Here is an 18246-nt window from a genome sequence, read left to right on the forward strand (position 1 = left end):
TTATTGCTATCTGCTGGAGCGGTATAAGGAATAAATGTTATGGCCTCAGGCATTCACAGAGCTCAGCTGAAGATCTGAAGTGTTTCTGCAGCTATTTACAGAAAACCAGACACATTATGCATATACAGCTGACAAGGTCATCCAGAGTTCTCACATTGCATAGGTTATTATTTTGAAAGAAGACTTGTTTAAATATCCAAATTTGTTGGAAATTGAGGAGAAGTGACGACGTTATCGCATTATAGCGAATGGTTCCCACCACAAAATGTTTTTTTGAATGAAACCTTTCTGACAAAACTGAAAATTATTATCTCTGTAAAGGCAAAATTTTGATTCAGCTCCTGTCTTGTGCTGCGTGATGCATTTTACATCAACTTCATCTGCTCCCTGCAGGCACCTACTGTCAGCAGAGGGAAGTGGAGGCCATCACGGAAGGCGTGGAGGAGGACGAGGGCTGCTGCTGCTGCGAGCCGGGTCACCTGCCTCACATGCTGTCGTTCAACGCCGCCTTCGGGCAGCGCTGGCTGGCCTGGGAGGTGGCGGCCACAAAGTACGTGCTGGAGGGTTACAGCATCACCGACAACAACGCCGCCTCCATGCTGCAAGTGTTTGACCTCCGCAAGATTCTCATCACGTACTATGTCAAGGTGAGATGGCCAGAAAATTTAAGATGACCGTGGAGTCGCTACAATTGAAGCAATTTGTTACAAAAGAAAATAAATACAAACTTGGGTGGAAATTATAACAAAATGAGAAGTATATGTTTTTTTTCTTTTACACAAGCTAACTGTTGACAAAGTAACTGCTGAGAGTTAGAATATCGACCTTAAAATAATTGCCTAAGTCATTTTTTTCAGATTTTTCAGGAACCACAAAAAATTGAACCATTTGCCTCATGAGGAGATGGTTTGGGCAAAAAAAAAAAATAATTTTGGCAAAACAAAATGACTTCGGCAATTATTTTAACTAATTTGCTCCCAAATACATATAAATACGTTCTATTTTAAATATTACCAGTGTCCCAAAGACGTATTCATAAGTTTTTTGTTTTTATTTTTTTTTTTTTATGCTAGAGCATACAGAAGTCTTTGATGCAGCCTCTGAACTGAAGAGAACGGTTGGAGCAATGGTAGTTATTACAAAAACGGTCAGCAGGTGGCAGCAGAGTATAAGAGATCAACCAGGGCCATGTTGCAACAAGCTGTTTTCTCCACAGATTTGTGAATAATGATAAAAACTAGCTATATTCTAATTGCTGCAAAATGAAACCAGATAGAAATATACTTTTTTTCCTGATGAAAGAGGAGATTCTAATCTTTCTTTTGGTAGGTTTCATGTTTTTATTGCAATAGAACACAGTATTTTGTGGGCCTTGCAAAATCAGTCAAAATCCAGTATAACAACTGGAAACAAGCAAAGGGGGTTGCTTCAGTGAAAATGGATGCGAGTGAATGAGTTAAGAGGGTTGAAATATTGAAATATAACCAACAAAGGTTGCTTTTTATTATTGTCAACGTAGCCCAACACCAAACTTGGCTGTCTTTGCTTGTTTACTACATCCTGTTTTGATTTCTACGGGAGACCAACCACACAGGAGAGTAGTCAGGACAGAATTAATTGCACACTCTGTTGGTAGTAAAACCCATTATGCCTCCATTGATTTCGAGACACTCGGCGAAATAAGTTTGCTAACAAATGTTTGACCAAGCTGATTCCACAACTTCCCAAGTAACTTGTCATTTTAAAAAAACAAAAACAAAAAACTTATCATGCCTGTTTCTTATTTAGGTCACATTATTATCTATTATGTCATGTTTGCTTTCTCCAACAGAGCATCATTTACTACGTGAGCCGATCCCCCAAGCTGGATGAATGGTTAGCTAACGAGGCGATCCAGGAGGCACTGCGACCGTGCCTGGGAGCCAACTACGTCGACAGCGACCCCACCTTCAACCTGAACATCGACGAGGACTACGACCACAGGGCCTCCGGGATCACGCCCTCATCCTTCTGCATGATTTATGTGGACTGGATTCAGTACTGCAACAGCAGGCGTCAAACGGTTTGTCACACTGCAGGCTTGACGTCCAAATATTTGTTTTGCCAAATGGTGGAAATGAATCTTATTTGGATGTCTTTTGTGCTGCAGCCGGTTGCAAGTGATAGAGATTCTCCTCTGGTCCGACTATGTTTTGGCTTGTGTATCCTGGGAAGAAGAGCCCTGGGCACTGCGTCCCACAGCATGTCTGCAAGGTGAGAACACAGACTCAAACTGGACTTCACTTCTGCTTGCATCGTGCAAAAGCCGACTGTCCGTTCCCCTGCTATGTTTTTTTTTTTTTTTTGCCAGCCTGGAGCCGTTCCTCTACGGCCTCCATGCGCTCTTCAAGGGAGACTTTCGCATCACGTCTCCACGGGACGAGTGGGTCTTTGCAGATATGGACCTGTTGAATCGAGTTGTGGCGCCCGGAGTGCGGATGTCCCTCAAGTTGCATCAGGTAGCGCTTTCCCGACCAGCAGGAACCATCTTCACAGGACGAAAACCACTTGAGGTTTACATACTGACCCCCGTGGCGCTCTACTCCAGGACCACTTCACATCGCCGGACGAGTACGAGGACCCCGCGGTGCTGTATGACGCCATCACCACCAACGAGGAGAAGATGTTGATATCCCACGAGGGCGACCCAGTTTGGCGCAGCGCCATCCTGGCCAACATGCCCTCGCTCCTGGCGCTGCGGCACATCATGGACGACGGCAGCGACGAGTACAAAATCATCATGTTGAACAAGAAGTTCCTCAGCTTCCGGGTCATCAAGGTTGCACGGCCTCTATTTTGTTTGGTTAGTCGTCGATTCGCCTCACACGACTGACCGGCCTTGTGCGCCCCCTGCAGGTGAACCGAGAGTGCGTGCGCGGGCTTTGGGCCGGGCAGCAGCAGGAGCTGGTCTTCCTGCGCAATCGCAACCCCGAGCGCGGCAGCATTCAGAACGCCAAGCAGGCGCTGAGGAATATGATCAACTCGTCGTGCGACCAGCCCATCGGCTACCCCATCTACGTGTCGCCCCTCACCACATCGTATGCAGGTGGACACAATCAGCTGCGCTCCGTCTGGGGGGGACCCGTCAGCCCCCACAACATCTACAACTGGCTCATCAACAGCTGGGACAGGTACAGGATGCTGTTTTTATAAAGTTTCCGCACGGCATTAAAAGTCATTACATGGATTTTGCTTAATTGAGGTCTTGCATCGCATTAAATACTGTAAAATGTCCAGAGCTGTTAAAAAAATTAAATGCAATTGAGGTACAGTGTTCCTTTGTTTTCCACTGGGGTTAGGTTCCAAAAAAATAGCTGCAATAAATGAAATCCGCAAAGTAGTTACCTTTTATATTCTACATTTATTATAACTGTTTCAACTCTCAAAAATTCTTCACAACACAGTTTATACAATTTTCTAATCGAGGCATTTACATTTTCTCACATTTCTCTCTTGTTTAAACTAAAAAAAATCTTCAATACAGCGAGGCCGCGAAAAGTGAACTGCGTTTTAACACTTGCAGGAAACACTTGCATACAATACAATTGTTCTGAATTTGAAAAACAAAAATTTTACTCTTCCTGTCATCAATGTCCAAATGAAACACTAATGCCAACTCGCGGCAGAAAATTACCTCAAGACAAATCTACGACTCAATGTTTGTCACGGTTTTGTATAGAATTTTAACAAAATAATTTTAAGAATTACTTACTATAAAGTAACTGAATCATTAAACTGAAAGATAGATTTGTATTTGGTAACCATATTTGTCCAGTTTAATGTTAATTAAGAGTATGAAAAACTTGAAAAAGATACTTTATTGTACATTTACACCACATATAACATTATATTGCTAGTTAACAGTACATTGTTGATATGTGAAAAACACATTTTGTCGTTTTTTTATTATTTTTTTTATTTATTTTTTTTAAATTACATTTTTATGTTTTGGGGATGAAACTCAATGCAGACATCCCAAAAACATAAAAATAATAAATTTGAAAATAATGGCAATATGCATAGGGGTGTTAAAAAAAATCAATTCGGCAATATATCGTGATATTACAGTGTGCAATTCTCGAATCGATTCAATATTTAGCCGAATCGATGTTTAAACATAAATTTTTGATGGAAATATTAAACAAAACATCTTACTTATGGCTAGGGTTCACACTTTAAGCATGGAAGAATCTTATATTAACGGAACAGTTAGCCTTAATATTTTATTTCACTGCTGTTCTAACATGAAACAGACTGCAACCTGTTTGTTACATTGTGGCTCAGTTATAAGCTTGAAGTTTCACGTAAATAAATATTGCAAATCTTACAATGTACATGTACAAGTTTGCTGATTAGTATTTTCTGAGTAAAAATCCCAATAATCAATTTATTGATTCGAATCAGGATGAATCTGTATCGAATTGAATCGTGATACGCTTGGTTGCTCGACAGGATGCAGAAAGGATGCGGCGCCGGATGCAACAGCGGCGGAAACATCGAGGACTCGGACTGCGGCGGCGGTTCCACCTCCATAACGACCAACGCTGCCATCCACACCACCCAGAGTACGCCAGCTTCCGGCCTTCCCCAGCCGCACATCACCACCATGCAGCCCTCATTGGGTAAAACCTTCTACTCGGAAAATGTTACATGTATATGTCAAGTTGTTTATGTAAGTTACATGGCTCTAATAAAAGAATAAAAAATTTAAAAAAAGCACAATTAATTCAACCAAGTTTACAGAACTATCGATCATGTAAATACTTTCCCATCAGGTACGGATAATCCAGTCGGTCCAACTCAAAACTGGCCTCACCACCCCCAGCCACTCCCACTGGCTCTGCTCAGCCAATCAGAGGGCAGAATGGAGGCGGGACTGCTCTCATCGCTCCAGCGCACGTCCTCCATCCAGGGCCTGCTGGGTCAGCAGCTGTCCACCTCGCAGCTGTCCTTCAGCGGCGCGGTGGCCCCGCCTCCTCTGCTGGTGCCCGAGCGCATCTGCCCCGCCGGCTTCCTGGACAACGCCGGCCACAGGACGGGCCAGCGGGCTGGCCTCGCCCAGGGCAACGTTCTCCATTTTGAGAGCCATTTCGGGAAGTGGAGTTTTTCCGGCAGAAAGGGCTTCAACGGTCCGGCGGCGGAGAGCGATGGAGGGAACGTCCACTCCATTCGCACACAGGTGAGGAACACAACAGGAAGTGGTTTTAAGACTGAGGAAAAGTAACACTAAAGTGTTTTGGGTTTTAATAATTGGTTTAAGAATGAAAATGTATACACAAGCTTTATATTATTGACTGCATTTGATTTCTAACCATGATTGTCAAGCAAATTTAATAATGATTCTCAAACTGCGTAGCTTGAGGCTACATGGCCACCAATAATATTTATTACTTTTTCCTCATCATATGCAACCAGTGGGGGGAGCAAGATTGCTTATCACAAAAGAATTCACTCATTTGACTTGAAGTCTTTGAAATATTTTGCATGCTGACTTGTCGCGCTTTGAATTTGTGATATGACTCAGTATGAGGGCAATGAGGGGAGCTCCCGATAGTCGGCCTGTTGGCAAAATAAATAAGAAAATCAGTCAACAATTGCCGTTAATATGCTTAAAATCGGACGTTTTGGCCAATTTTAAGTTTAAGAAATGGCTCCAAACAATTACTCAATTATTAAAATGTCGATTAACTTGATAATTGATTACTTGTCAATTAATCAATTAATTTTGACAGCTCTAGAATGTAGTCAAATGCAATTTTCAAATCAAAAAAGCTTCCGTTTGAAAAGTGAATCTCTGCTTCATTTCTGTTGTCTGCTCGGTGCAGTATTATTTTATAATATATATGTGTATATATCTGCAATTGGTTGGCAACCAGTTCAGGGTGTACCCTGCCTACTGCCCGAAGTCAGCTGGGATAGGCTCCAGCACCCCCCCCCCCCCCCCACGACCCTTGTAAGGAAAAGCAGTTCAGAAAATGGGTGGATTGGGATTAAATACTTTATATATATTTATGTATTGTCTAGATGAGTCCAGTGCTTAACTCATTTGCTCCCAAAACTGTATAAATACGTCCTATTTTAAATGTATTGTCTCCCAAAGATGTATTTATGCATTTTTTTTTATGCTAGACTATACAGACTGCTTTGATGCAGCCTCTCAACTGCAGTGAATGGGTTAAAAAAAAATGGTAATAATTACAAAATCGGCCAGCAGGTGGCAGCGGAGTATAAGGAATCAACCAGGGCCATGTTGAAAATAAGCTCAAATACTCACAATTTTAAATAGATTTGTGAATCATGATGAAACTTATGCTAATTTCTGCAAAATGGCAACAGAAATGTACTTTTACCACAAATTTGTTTACATTATTGTTTAATCCGACTTATGATTTACTGACTTACGTATACGCCACATTTGTTTGTTAGAATTTTGTGAATTTGTTCTTAGAGAACGTTTAAAAGGATGCAAGTTAAGTGTTTAACAATTATAATTAATAAAAAAAAAATAAAAAAAAACATATTTAATCACATTCATTTTGACCAGAACATTCATGGATAACTTTTGATATAGTTGATTATAATAGATGATTTCATTGCCTGTTTGTTTGACAGCCGCCGCCGCCCGCCCCCCCACAAGAGTCCAGTCCCACACAAGACCCGCTGGGAGCGACTCGGGTGGCGGATTCCTGCCTGCTGCCGGCAGGAGACGCCCCCGCGCCGCCTGATGAATCCACAGAGTTGCCTTTACTCGAGCACCTGCGCTGATGATTAACAACCCTGACACGAACCCCCCCAACCCCTCTGGGTAAACAGCACACTGGACCCCCACCCAACAATCAAATCTTCAGGACTCATTCCATCAGTTTTTTTTTTTTTTTTTTTTTTTTTTTTTTTTTTAAATTCCATGTCAATTTAATCGTAAAGAAATCTACACTCCCCGACAGCATGTTGCACGTCCACTCGTGACGTTACTCCCAAAGTCGTCTTCATGAGGATCTTTTTTGGGGGCCGGGGTCAGAGGCGCTGTGTGCGTTTGTGTGCGTGTACGTGAGCGAATGTATGCAAACAGGCCAGGAAGGCCAGTGCAATTCTAAGGGATTTTTTTTTCTCTCCTTTACTTTGCACGACGATTGTTTATTTTTCAGAACTGGAACGTGGAGGATCAGCTTTGACTGTGTGGATACCACAAGAAGCCTTGTTCACTTTTTTCCTCCCGACTCGCAAGTTCTTCTTGAAACTGGCAACCCAACTGAAAATGAATTCATTCTCGGACCGCTTGTTTACAGCCTCCCAGTCCAATCTGAGAAATTGTGTTGATCACAAACTTGGCAAGCAAAGCTTTTTTTTTTTTTTTCCTAATGGGAGGATTTTTTTTTCCTTCCTTCATTTTCTCTACTTGAAGATTGGGCACGGCGCCAGCAGCGAACGCCTGGGCCAATCGGAAACACCCGCCCGCATCGCATCCAACACGGACGAGAGGTGAGAGGGTCAGCTTCCTTGCCACTCCTTACTCGACTACTGCTTCTGCATCTGCCCGCTAACTACTAACTCGTAAACAACTACTACTGCTTGAATCCAGCGTTTTAGTTGGAACTAAAGGATCAAAACTGAAAACAAAGGATGACTATTTATTGGGAGGAATACGGTCTTACATATTGGGATTTGTTTGTATCGTGCTGATGTTGCATTGGCAACTTTTTTTGTTTTTGTTTTTGTCAACTCTTCTTCAAACCAATCATAATTGTCATCTCAACAGGGACTCTTGCGTGTGTGTATGTAACTGGAAGTACACGGAGAAGTCACTTTAAGTTGGGTTCTTTCCCCTCTTGCACTCTTCCTCAATTTGGCTCGAACACGGTGATCAGCTAATAATGCAGTAGAATAGAAAGTAAGACTCTATGAAATTATTCTCCATGCAAAAAAAAAAAAAGAAAGAAATCTCCGAAACCTGGAATGCTGAAGACCCCCAAATCCTGCTGCTAAAATGCCAAATGTGTGGAATTTTGGCAGGCCGCTAAAATTCCAAGTCAATAGAATGTTGGTGGCCAACATTCTCCTACTGAAATCCCAAGTAGATGGAATGTTGCGGGGATCTTCATTATTCTGCTAAAATCCCAAGTAGCCCCCTCAGCATGTTTTTCTTTTTGTGAAACAGCAGCAGCCAGTATTTTTTTTCTTTTTCTTTATTTTTTATTATTTTTTTTTTTTTACTTTGCTCAGAGAAAGCAAAGCACAAAACAGCAGTCAGAGCTGGGTGTCAGTTGAAATCAAAAAGGATTTCTTAATCTCTGCAACTATGTACAGCATGTTTCATATATAAATATATATTTAAAAATATAAACCTATTTTATTATGGTTGGAAATTCTGGGTTATTTTCTGTTTGAGACACTAAGTCCATTTAAGATGAGCGGGGGGGGGGGGGGGGGGGGGCTTCACATTTGAAATGTGCAATTTGGGAAAATTTGGTTGTTTTTCTTTTCATTTTTTTTTTATTTACCTTTTTTTTTGTTAAATATCCCATCCCACCATCTGCTTTTGTTTAGGTTTTGTTTTTTTTGTTTTGTTTTTTTCCGCAAAGGGGAATATTTTATTTAAGTTGATGTTAAATGTTCTGTACAGTTTTTTAAAGTGATTTTTTTTCTTCTATTTAAATTAAATGTTTTTGTGTCTTTGTTTGCAACTTGACCTTATTTCCTTTAATCTGAAGGAGAGTTGGAATGTTGTCTCTCTCTAAAATCCCAACAAGATTGACAAAATCCTTTTCAAATTCCAAGTGGCTTTAACATTGCCAGATCCTTCAAAAATCCCAAACAGTTGCAAGTTTGGCAGCCCACTAAAATCCCGCTGAGATTTTAAGTGGTGTGTGTTCTTCTAAAATCCCAAATTGCTGACATACATTATCTCACTATACCCCTTTAAAATCTTAAATATAGCTGGCATGTTCGAGGCCCATTATAGTCCCCCTAAAATCTTGAGTATCTGAAATATCAGTTGCCATATTCGCCTTTTAAACTTCCTGGGACATTGGCAGCCCGCGTTTTCTGGCTAAAATCCCTCTAAAATCTCAAGTATACCATATTTGTATTATCTCTCTGAAATCCCAGGAAATATTGGTTGTACATATTTTCCTTCCAAACCCAGAAGTGGCTGGCGGCAGCCTGGCATGTAAGTGCCACGTTTTCTTGTTAAAATCCCTCCAAAATCTCTACATTGTCCCACTAAAATCTCTCTAAAATCCCAAGTGACTGTAATATTCCGGCTCATGTTCTCTCTCTCTTAGCATGCTTCTAAAACTATCTGGACCTTCGTTATCATGTTGGAGGTTTGTGTTAACCCATTTAAATCTCAAGTGGCTAACATGATTGCAGTCCCCAATATCCTAGCTACAATCTTAGCCTGACAAAATTTTTGGGGCATGCCACAATCCCAAGTAAATAGGACTTTGGTGGGTCCACCTTCTCCCTCTTAAATCCTCCCACTACCTTTCTTCTGAAATCCCAAATAGATGGAATTTTGTCAGCCCACTAGAGTCCCTCTAAAATCTTAAGTAACTGGAACATTGGCGAAATAATAAACAGTAAACGTTTTGGGATTAATGTAGTTGGTCTGTGAATGAAATCGCAGTCATAATTTGGTGCATTTATTTAAAAATCAGCATGTCAGCTCACTAAATCGTCTTACAATGAGTCTCACACAAAAGAACGCTTCATTAGGGACGGAGTGTATCGGATCACGTTGTAGCCTTCCTCCTCCTCTTCCTCCTTGGACACCCTCCATCGGCCATCCTGGCCCGTTCGACGAAGCCACGTCACCAGCACCAGCAGGGCCAGCAGCATCAGGCTCATGGACAGAGTAAGCAGCACCCCCTGCAGGATCCCCGAGGAACTCCCTGCCACTGCTGACAAGACGGGGATCAAAAGTGTTCAGTCAGTGTGGTGTGAAAGGCAAGATGGGGTGATGGGAGGGGGGACGAGAGTCGGTGGTCACCGCTGTAGACGGACAGGTTGACGTAGCAGTTCTCCGTTCCCAGGACGTTGGAGGCGGAGCAACGGTACAGGCCGGACGTCTGCGAGGAAACGTTGGCGATCTGGACTGAACCTGACATCTCACCTGATGACATCACAAGGTATAATCAGTACATTAACATCCACGAGCAGAAATTGCCGCTTCGGTGTGGAACCGGTACGGTGGAAAAGCGCCATTAGTATGTCACTGGAGTTCCACAAAGCTCTGTACTAAGGCATCTACTTTTTGTTTTTTGTTGTGCTTTAAAAGAGTAAAGATAATTTCAATTCTTACCATCCATGTTGATGGGTAGCGAAATTTCCTCAGGGTTGAGTTTATCCCAGCGGATCTCCGGAGTTGGAACGCCCTCGGCCACAGAGCAGGACAAGGTGACGCTGCCCCCGGCGTCCATGTTGCCGTCCCACTGGCACGCGGGGAGCGAAGGCGCCACTGTGGGCGCAATCAACACATGGACATGTTTCTTGAATGGCTCAACAAAAATGAGCGGTTGTATTCCTTTGTACAGTTTGAACAACTTAAGTGTAAAACATTGAAAACTGTGTTGACCTAAAACGGTGAGAAACAGTTCTCCTATGCCGGGATCCGCTGCCTCTGGCGGGTTGTTGACCATGCAGCGATAAATGCCCGCGTCGGACACGCGTGTGTCGTTCACCATGATGTCTGCACTCCACGGGATACCTGCCACGATGATAGGTCAATTGCTTTTTCTTAGGTTGAAAACGAAAAGTCATGGCTATACCTGTGAAGCCCACCCTGCCAATTAGGGAGGGGTCTTCTATAATCTGGCCATGATCGTACACGATCACCTGGAACATTAAAAGGAATTTGTGCTTTCATCGTCATAATTCTGACAGGAAAAATAATAAATTGTGTGTGGACCTGAATGGGGGATTCCGGACTGGAAAAGGGAGCCAGGGTCCAGATAATGTTGAGTCTGGAGAGGGGGCTGGAGGTGAAGAAGGAACAAGGCAGGATGACGAAATCCCCTTGGACCACTTCCACTGTGGACTCCTTCATGGTCACTCTCAGAGCATCTGAGTCAATAAGCAAAGGAATTAGCGAAAATACCGCAAATTGGGCTAGAACGCAGTGTGTGCGGTAGAAGAACGTTAGAGCGCAGAATTCACTGCATATGACACACGGTAGTCACTTATTTAGGCTATCGGGAACAACAAGAAGTAGAAGTCTTGCAACAGAACCTTGTGGAACTCAACATGATTGAACTGATCCAAAATAAAAAAAAAAAGTAAATATTTTTGTTGTTTTTAAAAGTGCTTTACTATACATGGTCATGAGGAAAAAAAATGCCAGTTCCTATAAATGTTTTTTTGTTTGTTTGTTTGTTTTTTTAAATAAATGCCTTATAGATGTTAATATAGATGGTTGTCTTTTCTTTTTTTTCTTTTTTTTTTTTTTTTTTTTTACCAACGCATTTCTATGGTCATTAAAAATTAACGTCTTGCTATTTACAAAACATGGTCGTCTGATTAAAAAATAAAAAAGGCCTTACTATACATGGTCGTTTGATTTAAAAAAAACAAAAAAACGCTTTACTATAAATGGTCGTTTGATTTAAGAAAAAAAAAAGTCTTACTATAAATGGTCGTTTGATGAAGAAAGAAAAAAAACGTCTTACTATACATGGTCGTTTGATTTATAAAAAAAAAAAAAAAAGCCTTACTATACATGGTCGTTTGATTTTAAAAAAACAAAACAAAAAAACGCCTTACTCTACATGGTCGTTTGAATTAAAAAAAAAACAAAAAAAACGCCTTACTATACATGGTCGTTTGATTAAAAAAACAAAAAAAAACGCCTTACTATACATGGTCGTTTGATTTAACAAAAAAAAACGCCTTACTGTACATGGTCGTTTGAATAAAAAAAAACAACAACAAAAAAACGCCTTACTGTACATGGTCGTCTGAATAAAAAAAACAAAAACAAAAAAAAACGCCTTACTATACATGGTCGTTTGATAAAAATAAAAAAAAACGCCTTACTATACATGGTCGTTTGATTAAAAAAAAAAAACGCCTTACTATACATGGTCGTTTGATTAAAAAAAAAAAAAAAAACGCCTTACTATACATGGTCGTTTGATTAAAAAAAAAAAAAAAAACGCCTTACTATACATGGTCGTTTGATTTAAAAAAAAAAAAAACGCCTTACTATACATGGTCATTTGATTTATAAAAAAAAAAAAAAGTCTTACTATACATGGTCGTTTGATTTAAAAAAAAAAAAAAAAAAAAAACGCCTTACTATACATGGTCGTTTGATTTATAAAAAAAAAAAAAAAGTCTTACTATACATGGTCGTTTGATTAAAAAAAAACAAAAACAAAAAAAACGCTTTACTATACATGGTCGTTTGATTTAAAATGAAAAAAAAAAACGTCTTACTATACATGGTCGTTAGATTTAAAAAAAAAACGCCTTACTATACATGGTCGTTTGATTTAAAAAAAAAAAAAAAAAAAAAGTCTTACTATACATGGTCGTCTGAATAAAAAAAAAAAAAAAAAAAAAAAAAAACGCCTTACTATACATGGTCGTTTGATTTAAAAAAAAACAAAACAAAACGCCTTACTATACATGGTCGTTTGAATAAAAACAAAAACAAAAAAAAAACGCCTTACTATACATGGTCGTTTGATTTAAAAAAAAAACGCCTTACTATACATGGTCGTTTGAATTAAAAAAAAAACAAAAAAAACGCCTTACTATACATGGTCGTTTGATTAAAAAAACAAAAAAAGACGCCTTACTATACATGGTCGTTTGATTTAACAAAAAAAAAACGCCTTACTATACATGGTCGTCTGAATAAAAAAAAAAAAAAAAAAACGCCTTACTATACATGGTCGTTTGATTAAAAAAAAAAACGCCTTACTATACATGGTCGTTTGATTTAAAAAAACAACAAAAAAAACGCCTTACTATACATGGTCGTTTGATTTAAAAAAAAAAACGCCTTACTATACATGGTCGTTTGATTTTAAAAAAACAAAACAAAAAAACGCCTTACTCTACATGGTCGTTTGAATTAAAAAAAAAACAAAAAAAACGCCTTACTATACATGGTCGTTTGATTAAAAAAACAAAAAAAAACGCCTTACTATACATGGTCGTTTGATTTAACAAAAAAAAACGCCTTACTGTACATGGTCGTTTGAATAAAAAAAAACAACAACAAAAAAACACCTTACTGTACATGGTCGTCTGAATAAAAAAAACAAAAACAAAAAAAAACGCCTTACTATACATGGTCGTTTGATAAAAAAAAAAAAAACGCCTTACTATACATGGTCGTTTGATTAAAAAAAAAAAACGCCTTACTATACATGGTCGTTTGATTAAAAAAAAAAAAAAAAAAAACGCCTTACTATACATGGTCGTTTGATTTAAAAAAAAAAAAACGCCTTACTATACATGGTCGTTTGATTTATAAAAAAAAAAAAAAGTCTTACTATACATGGTCGTTTGATTTAAAAAAAACAAAAACAAAAAAAACGCTTTACTATACATGGTCGTTTGATTTAAAATGAAAAAAAAAAACGTCTTACTATACATGGTCGTTAGATTTAAAAAAAAAACGCCTTACTATACATGGTCGTTTGATTTAAAAAAAAAAAAAAAAAAAAAGTCTTACTATACATGGTCGTCTGAATAAAAAAAAAAAAAAAAAAAAAAAAAACGCCTTACTATACATGGTCGTTTGATTTAAAAAAAAAAAAAAAAAAAACGCCTTACTATACATGGTCGTTTGAATAAAAACAAAAACAAAAAAAAAACGCCTTACTATACATGGTCGTTTGATTTAAAAAAAAAACGCCTTACTATACATGGTCGTTTGAATTAAAAAAAAAAACAAAAAAAACGCCTTACTATACATGGTCGTTTGATTAAAAAAACAAAAAAAGACGCCTTACTATACATGGTCGTTTGATTAAAAAAAAAACGCCTTACTATACATGGTCGTTTGATTTAAAAAAACAACAAAAAAAACGCCTTACTATACATGGTCGTTTGATTTAAAAAAAAAAACGCCTTACTATACATGGTCGTTTGATTTTAAAAAAACAAAACAAAAAAACGCCTTAATCTACATGGTCGTTTGAATTAAAAAAAAAACAAAAAAAACGCCTTACTATACATGGTCGTTTGATTAAAAAAACAAAAAAAAACGCCTTACTATACATGGTCGTTTGATTTAACAAAAAAAAACGCCTTACTGTACATGGTCGTTTGAATAAAAAAAAACAACAACAAAAAAACACCTTACTGTACATGGTCGTCTGAATAAAAAAAACAAAAACAAAAAAAAACGCCTTACTATACATGGTCGTTTGATAAAAATAAAAAAAACGCCTTACTATACATGGTCGTTTGATTAAAAAAAAAAAACGCCTTACTATACATGGTCGTTTGATTAAAAAAAAAAAAAAAAAACGCCTTACTATACATGGTCGTTTGATTTAAAAAAAAAAAAACGCCTTACTATACATGGTCATTTGATTTATAAAAAAAAAAAAAAGTCTTACTATACATGGTCGTTTGATTTAAAAAAAAAAAAAAAAAAAAACGCCTTACTATACATGGTCGTTTGATTTATAAAAAAAAAAAAAAAGTCTTACTATACATGGTCGTTTGATTTAAAAAAAAAAAACGCCTTACTGTACATGGTCGTTTGAATAAAAAAAAACAACAACAAAAAAACACCTTACTGTACATGGTCGTCTGAATAAAAAAAACAAAAACAAAAAAAAACGCCTTACTATACATGGTCGTTTGATAAAAAAAAAAAAAACGCCTTACTATACATGGTCGTTTGATTAAAAAAAAAAAACGCCTTACTATACATGGTCGTTTGATTAAAAAAAAAAAAAAAAAACGCCTTACTATACATGGTCGTTTGATTTAAAAAAAAAAAAACGCCTTACTATACATGGTCATTTGATTTATAAAAAAAAAAAAAAGTCTTACTATACATGGTCGTTTGATTTAAAAAAAAAAAAAAAAAAAAACGCCTTACTATACATGGTCGTTTGATTTATAAAAAAAAAAAAAAAGTCTTACTATACATGGTCGTTTGATTTAAAAAAAACAAAAACAAAAAAAACGCTTTACTATACATGGTCGTTTGATTTAAAATGAAAAAAAAAAACGTCTTACTATACATGGTCGTTAGATTTTAAAAAAAAACGCCTTACTATACATGGTCGTTTGATTTAAAAAAAAAAAAAAAAAAAAAGTCTTACTATACATGGTCGTCTGAATAAAAAAAAAAAAAAAAAAAAAAAAAAACGCCTTACTATACATGGTCGTTTGATTTAAAAAAAACAAAAACAAAACGCCTTACTATACATGGTCGTTTGAATAAAAACAAAAACAAAAAAAAAACGCCTTACTATACATGGTCGTTTGATTTTAAAAAAAACGCCTTACTATACATGGTCGTTTGAATTAAAAAAAAAAACAAAAAAAACGCCTTACTATACATGGTCGTTTGATTAAAAAAACAAAAAAAGACGCCTTACTAAACATGGTCGTTTGATTTAACAAAAAAAAAACGCCTTACTATACATGGTCGTCTGAATAAAAAAAAACAAAAAAAAACGCCTTACTATACATGGTCGTTTGATTAAAAAAAAAAACGCCTTACTATACATGGTCGTTTGATTTAAAAAAACAACAAAAAAAACGCCTTACTATACATGGTCGTTTGATTTAAAAAAAAAAACGCCTTACTATACATGGTCGTTTGATTTTAAAAAAACAAAACAAAAAAACGCCTTACTCTACATGGTCGTTTGAATTAAAAAAAAAACAAAAAAAACGCCTTACTATACATGGTCGTTTGATTAAAAAAACAAAAAAAAACGCCTTACTATACATGGTCGTTTGATTTAACAAAAAAAAACGCCTTACTGTACATGGTCGTTTGAATAAAAAAAAACAACAACAAAAAAACACCTTACTGTACATGGTCGTCTGAATAAAAAAAACAAAAACAAAAAAAAACGCCTTACTATACATGGTCGTTTGATAAAAAAAAAAAAAACGCCTTACTATACATGGTCGTTTGATTAAAAAAAAAAAACGCCTTACTATACATGGTCGTTTGATTAAAAAAAAAAAAAAAAAACGCCTTACTATACATGGTCGTTTGATTTAAAAAAAAAAAAACGCCTTACTATACATGGTCATTTGATTTATAAAAAAAAAAAAAAGTCTTACTATACATGGTCGTTTGATTTAAAAAAAAAACGCCTTACTATACATGGTCGTTTTAATTAAAAAAAAAACAAAAAAAACGCCTTACTATACATGGTCGTTTGATTAAAAAAACAAAAAAAGACGCCTTACTATACATGGTCGTTTGATTTAACAAAAAAAAAACGCCTTACTATACATCGTTTGATTTTAAAAAAACAAAACAAAAAAACGCCTTACTCTACATGGTCGTTTGAATTAAAAAAAAAACAAAAAAAACGCCTTACTATACATGGTCGTTTGATTAAAAAAACAAAAAAAAACGCCTTACTATACATGGTCGTTTGATTTAACAAAAAAAAACGCCTTACTGTACATGGTCGTTTGAATAAAAAAAAACAACAACAAAAAAACACCTTACTGTACATGGTCGTTTGATTTATAAAAAAAAAAAAAAAGTCTTACTATACATGGTCGTTTGATTTAAAAAAAACAAAAACAAAAAAAACGCTTTACTATACATGGTCGTTTGATTTAAAATGAAAAAAAAAACGTCTTACTATACATGGTCGTTAGATTTAAAAAAAAAAACGCCTTACTATACATGGTCGTTTGATTTAAAAAAAAAAAAAAAAAAAAAGTCTTACTATACATGGTCGTCTGAATAAAAAAAATAAAAATAAAAAAATAAAACGCCTTACTATACATGGTCGTTTGATTTAAAAAAAAAAAAAAAAAACGCCTTACTATACATGGTCGTTTGAATAAAAACAAAAACAAAAAAAAAACGCCTTACTATACATGGTCGTTTGATTTAAAAAAAAAACGCCTTACTATACATGGTCGTTTGAATTAAAAAAAAAACAAAAAAAACGCCTTACTATACATGGTCGTTTGATTAAAAAAACAAAAAAAGACGCCTTACTATACATGGTCGTTTGATTTAACAAAAAAAAAACGCCTTACTATACATCGTTTGATTTTAAAAAAACAAAACAAAAAAACGCCTTACTCTACATGGTCGTTTGAATTAAAAAAAAAACAAAAAAAACGCCTTACTATACATGGTCGTTTGATTAAAAAAACAAAAAAAAACGCCTTACTATACATGGTCGTTTGATTTAACAAAAAAAAACGCCTTACTGTACATGGTCGTTTGAATAAAAAAAAACAACAACAAAAAAACACCTTACTGTACATGGTCGTCTGAATAAAAAAAACAAAAACAAAAAAAAACGCCTTACTATACATGGTCGTTTGATAAAAAAAAAAAAAAACGCCTTACTATACATGGTCGTTTGATTAAAAAAAAAAAACGCCTTACTATACATGGTCGTTTGATTAAAAAAAAAAAAAAAAAACGCCTTACTATACATGGTCGTTTGATTTAAAAAAAAAAAAACGCCTTACTATACATGGTCATTTGATTTATAAAAAAAAAAAAAAGTCTTACTATACATGGTCGTTTGATTTAAAAAAAAAAAAAAAAAAAAAACGCCTTACTATACATGGTCGTTTGATTTATAAAAAAAAAAAAAAAGTCTTACTATACATGGTCGTTTGATTTAAAAAAAACAAAAACAAAAAAAACGCTTTACTATACATGGTCGTTTGATTTAAAATGAAAAAAAAAAACGTCTTACTATACATGGTCGTTAGATTTTAAAAAAAAACGCCTTACTATACATGGTCGTTTGATTTAAAAAAAAAAAAAAAAAAAAGTCTTACTATACATGGTCGTCTGAATAAAAAAAAAAAAAAAAAAAAAAAAAAACGCCTTACTATACATGGTCGTTTGATTTAAAAAAAAAAAAAAAAAACGCCTTACTATACATGGTCGTTTGAATAAAAACAAAAACAAAAAAAAACGCCTTACTATACATGGTCGTTTGATTTTAAAAAAAAACGCCTTACTATACATGGTCGTTTGAATTAAAAAAAAAACAAAAAAAACGCCTTACT

General features: G+C 36.2%; 2 protein-coding genes across 19 annotated transcripts in view; one reads left to right on the forward strand and one right to left on the reverse strand.

Moving 5' to 3' along the window:
* LOC144006865 (pecanex-like protein 3) overlaps positions 1-18246 on the forward strand; it is a 93937-nt gene that overhangs the window by 14365 nt on the left and 61326 nt on the right. For 17 of the 18 annotated variants that reach the window (XM_077505975.1, XM_077505981.1, XM_077505979.1 and 14 more), the window contains exons 28-39: positions 394-647; positions 1832-2062; positions 2150-2253; positions 2351-2498; positions 2588-2818; positions 2896-3170; positions 4492-4661; positions 4815-5218; positions 6652-6844; positions 7185-7518; positions 9754-9984; positions 10071-10166. In XM_077505975.1, the coding sequence (XP_077362101.1) occupies positions 394-647; positions 1832-2062; positions 2150-2253; positions 2351-2498; positions 2588-2818; positions 2896-3170; positions 4492-4661; positions 4815-5218; positions 6652-6804 (1970 nt within the window). In that variant the 3' untranslated portion in view covers positions 6805-6844; positions 7185-7518; positions 9754-9984; positions 10071-10166. Of the gene's footprint in view, positions 1-393; positions 648-1831; positions 2063-2149; positions 2254-2350; positions 2499-2587; positions 2819-2895; positions 3171-4491; positions 4662-4814; positions 5219-6651; positions 6845-7184; positions 7519-9740; positions 9985-10070; positions 10167-18246 lie in introns of all 18 variants that reach the window. The other variant, XM_077505971.1, reaches the window with a different exon arrangement.
* The window catches only part of LOC144006868 (immunoglobulin superfamily member 11), a 77913-nt gene continuing 69334 nt past the window's right edge, over positions 9668-18246 (reverse strand). The window contains exons 2-7 of the mRNA XM_077505988.1: positions 10946-11100; positions 10806-10872; positions 10613-10744; positions 10340-10495; positions 10028-10150; positions 9668-9938 (exon numbers count right to left, since the gene is read on the reverse strand). Of these exons, the coding sequence (XP_077362114.1) occupies positions 9730-9938; positions 10028-10150; positions 10340-10495; positions 10613-10744; positions 10806-10872; positions 10946-11100 (842 nt within the window). The 3' untranslated portion in view covers positions 9668-9729. The remainder of the gene's footprint in view (positions 9939-10027; positions 10151-10339; positions 10496-10612; positions 10745-10805; positions 10873-10945; positions 11101-18246) is intronic.

This window comes from Festucalex cinctus, chromosome 18, assembly GCF_051991245.1.
Source record: "Festucalex cinctus isolate MCC-2025b chromosome 18, RoL_Fcin_1.0, whole genome shotgun sequence".
Taxonomy (NCBI): Eukaryota; Metazoa; Chordata; class Actinopteri; order Syngnathiformes; family Syngnathidae; genus Festucalex; species Festucalex cinctus.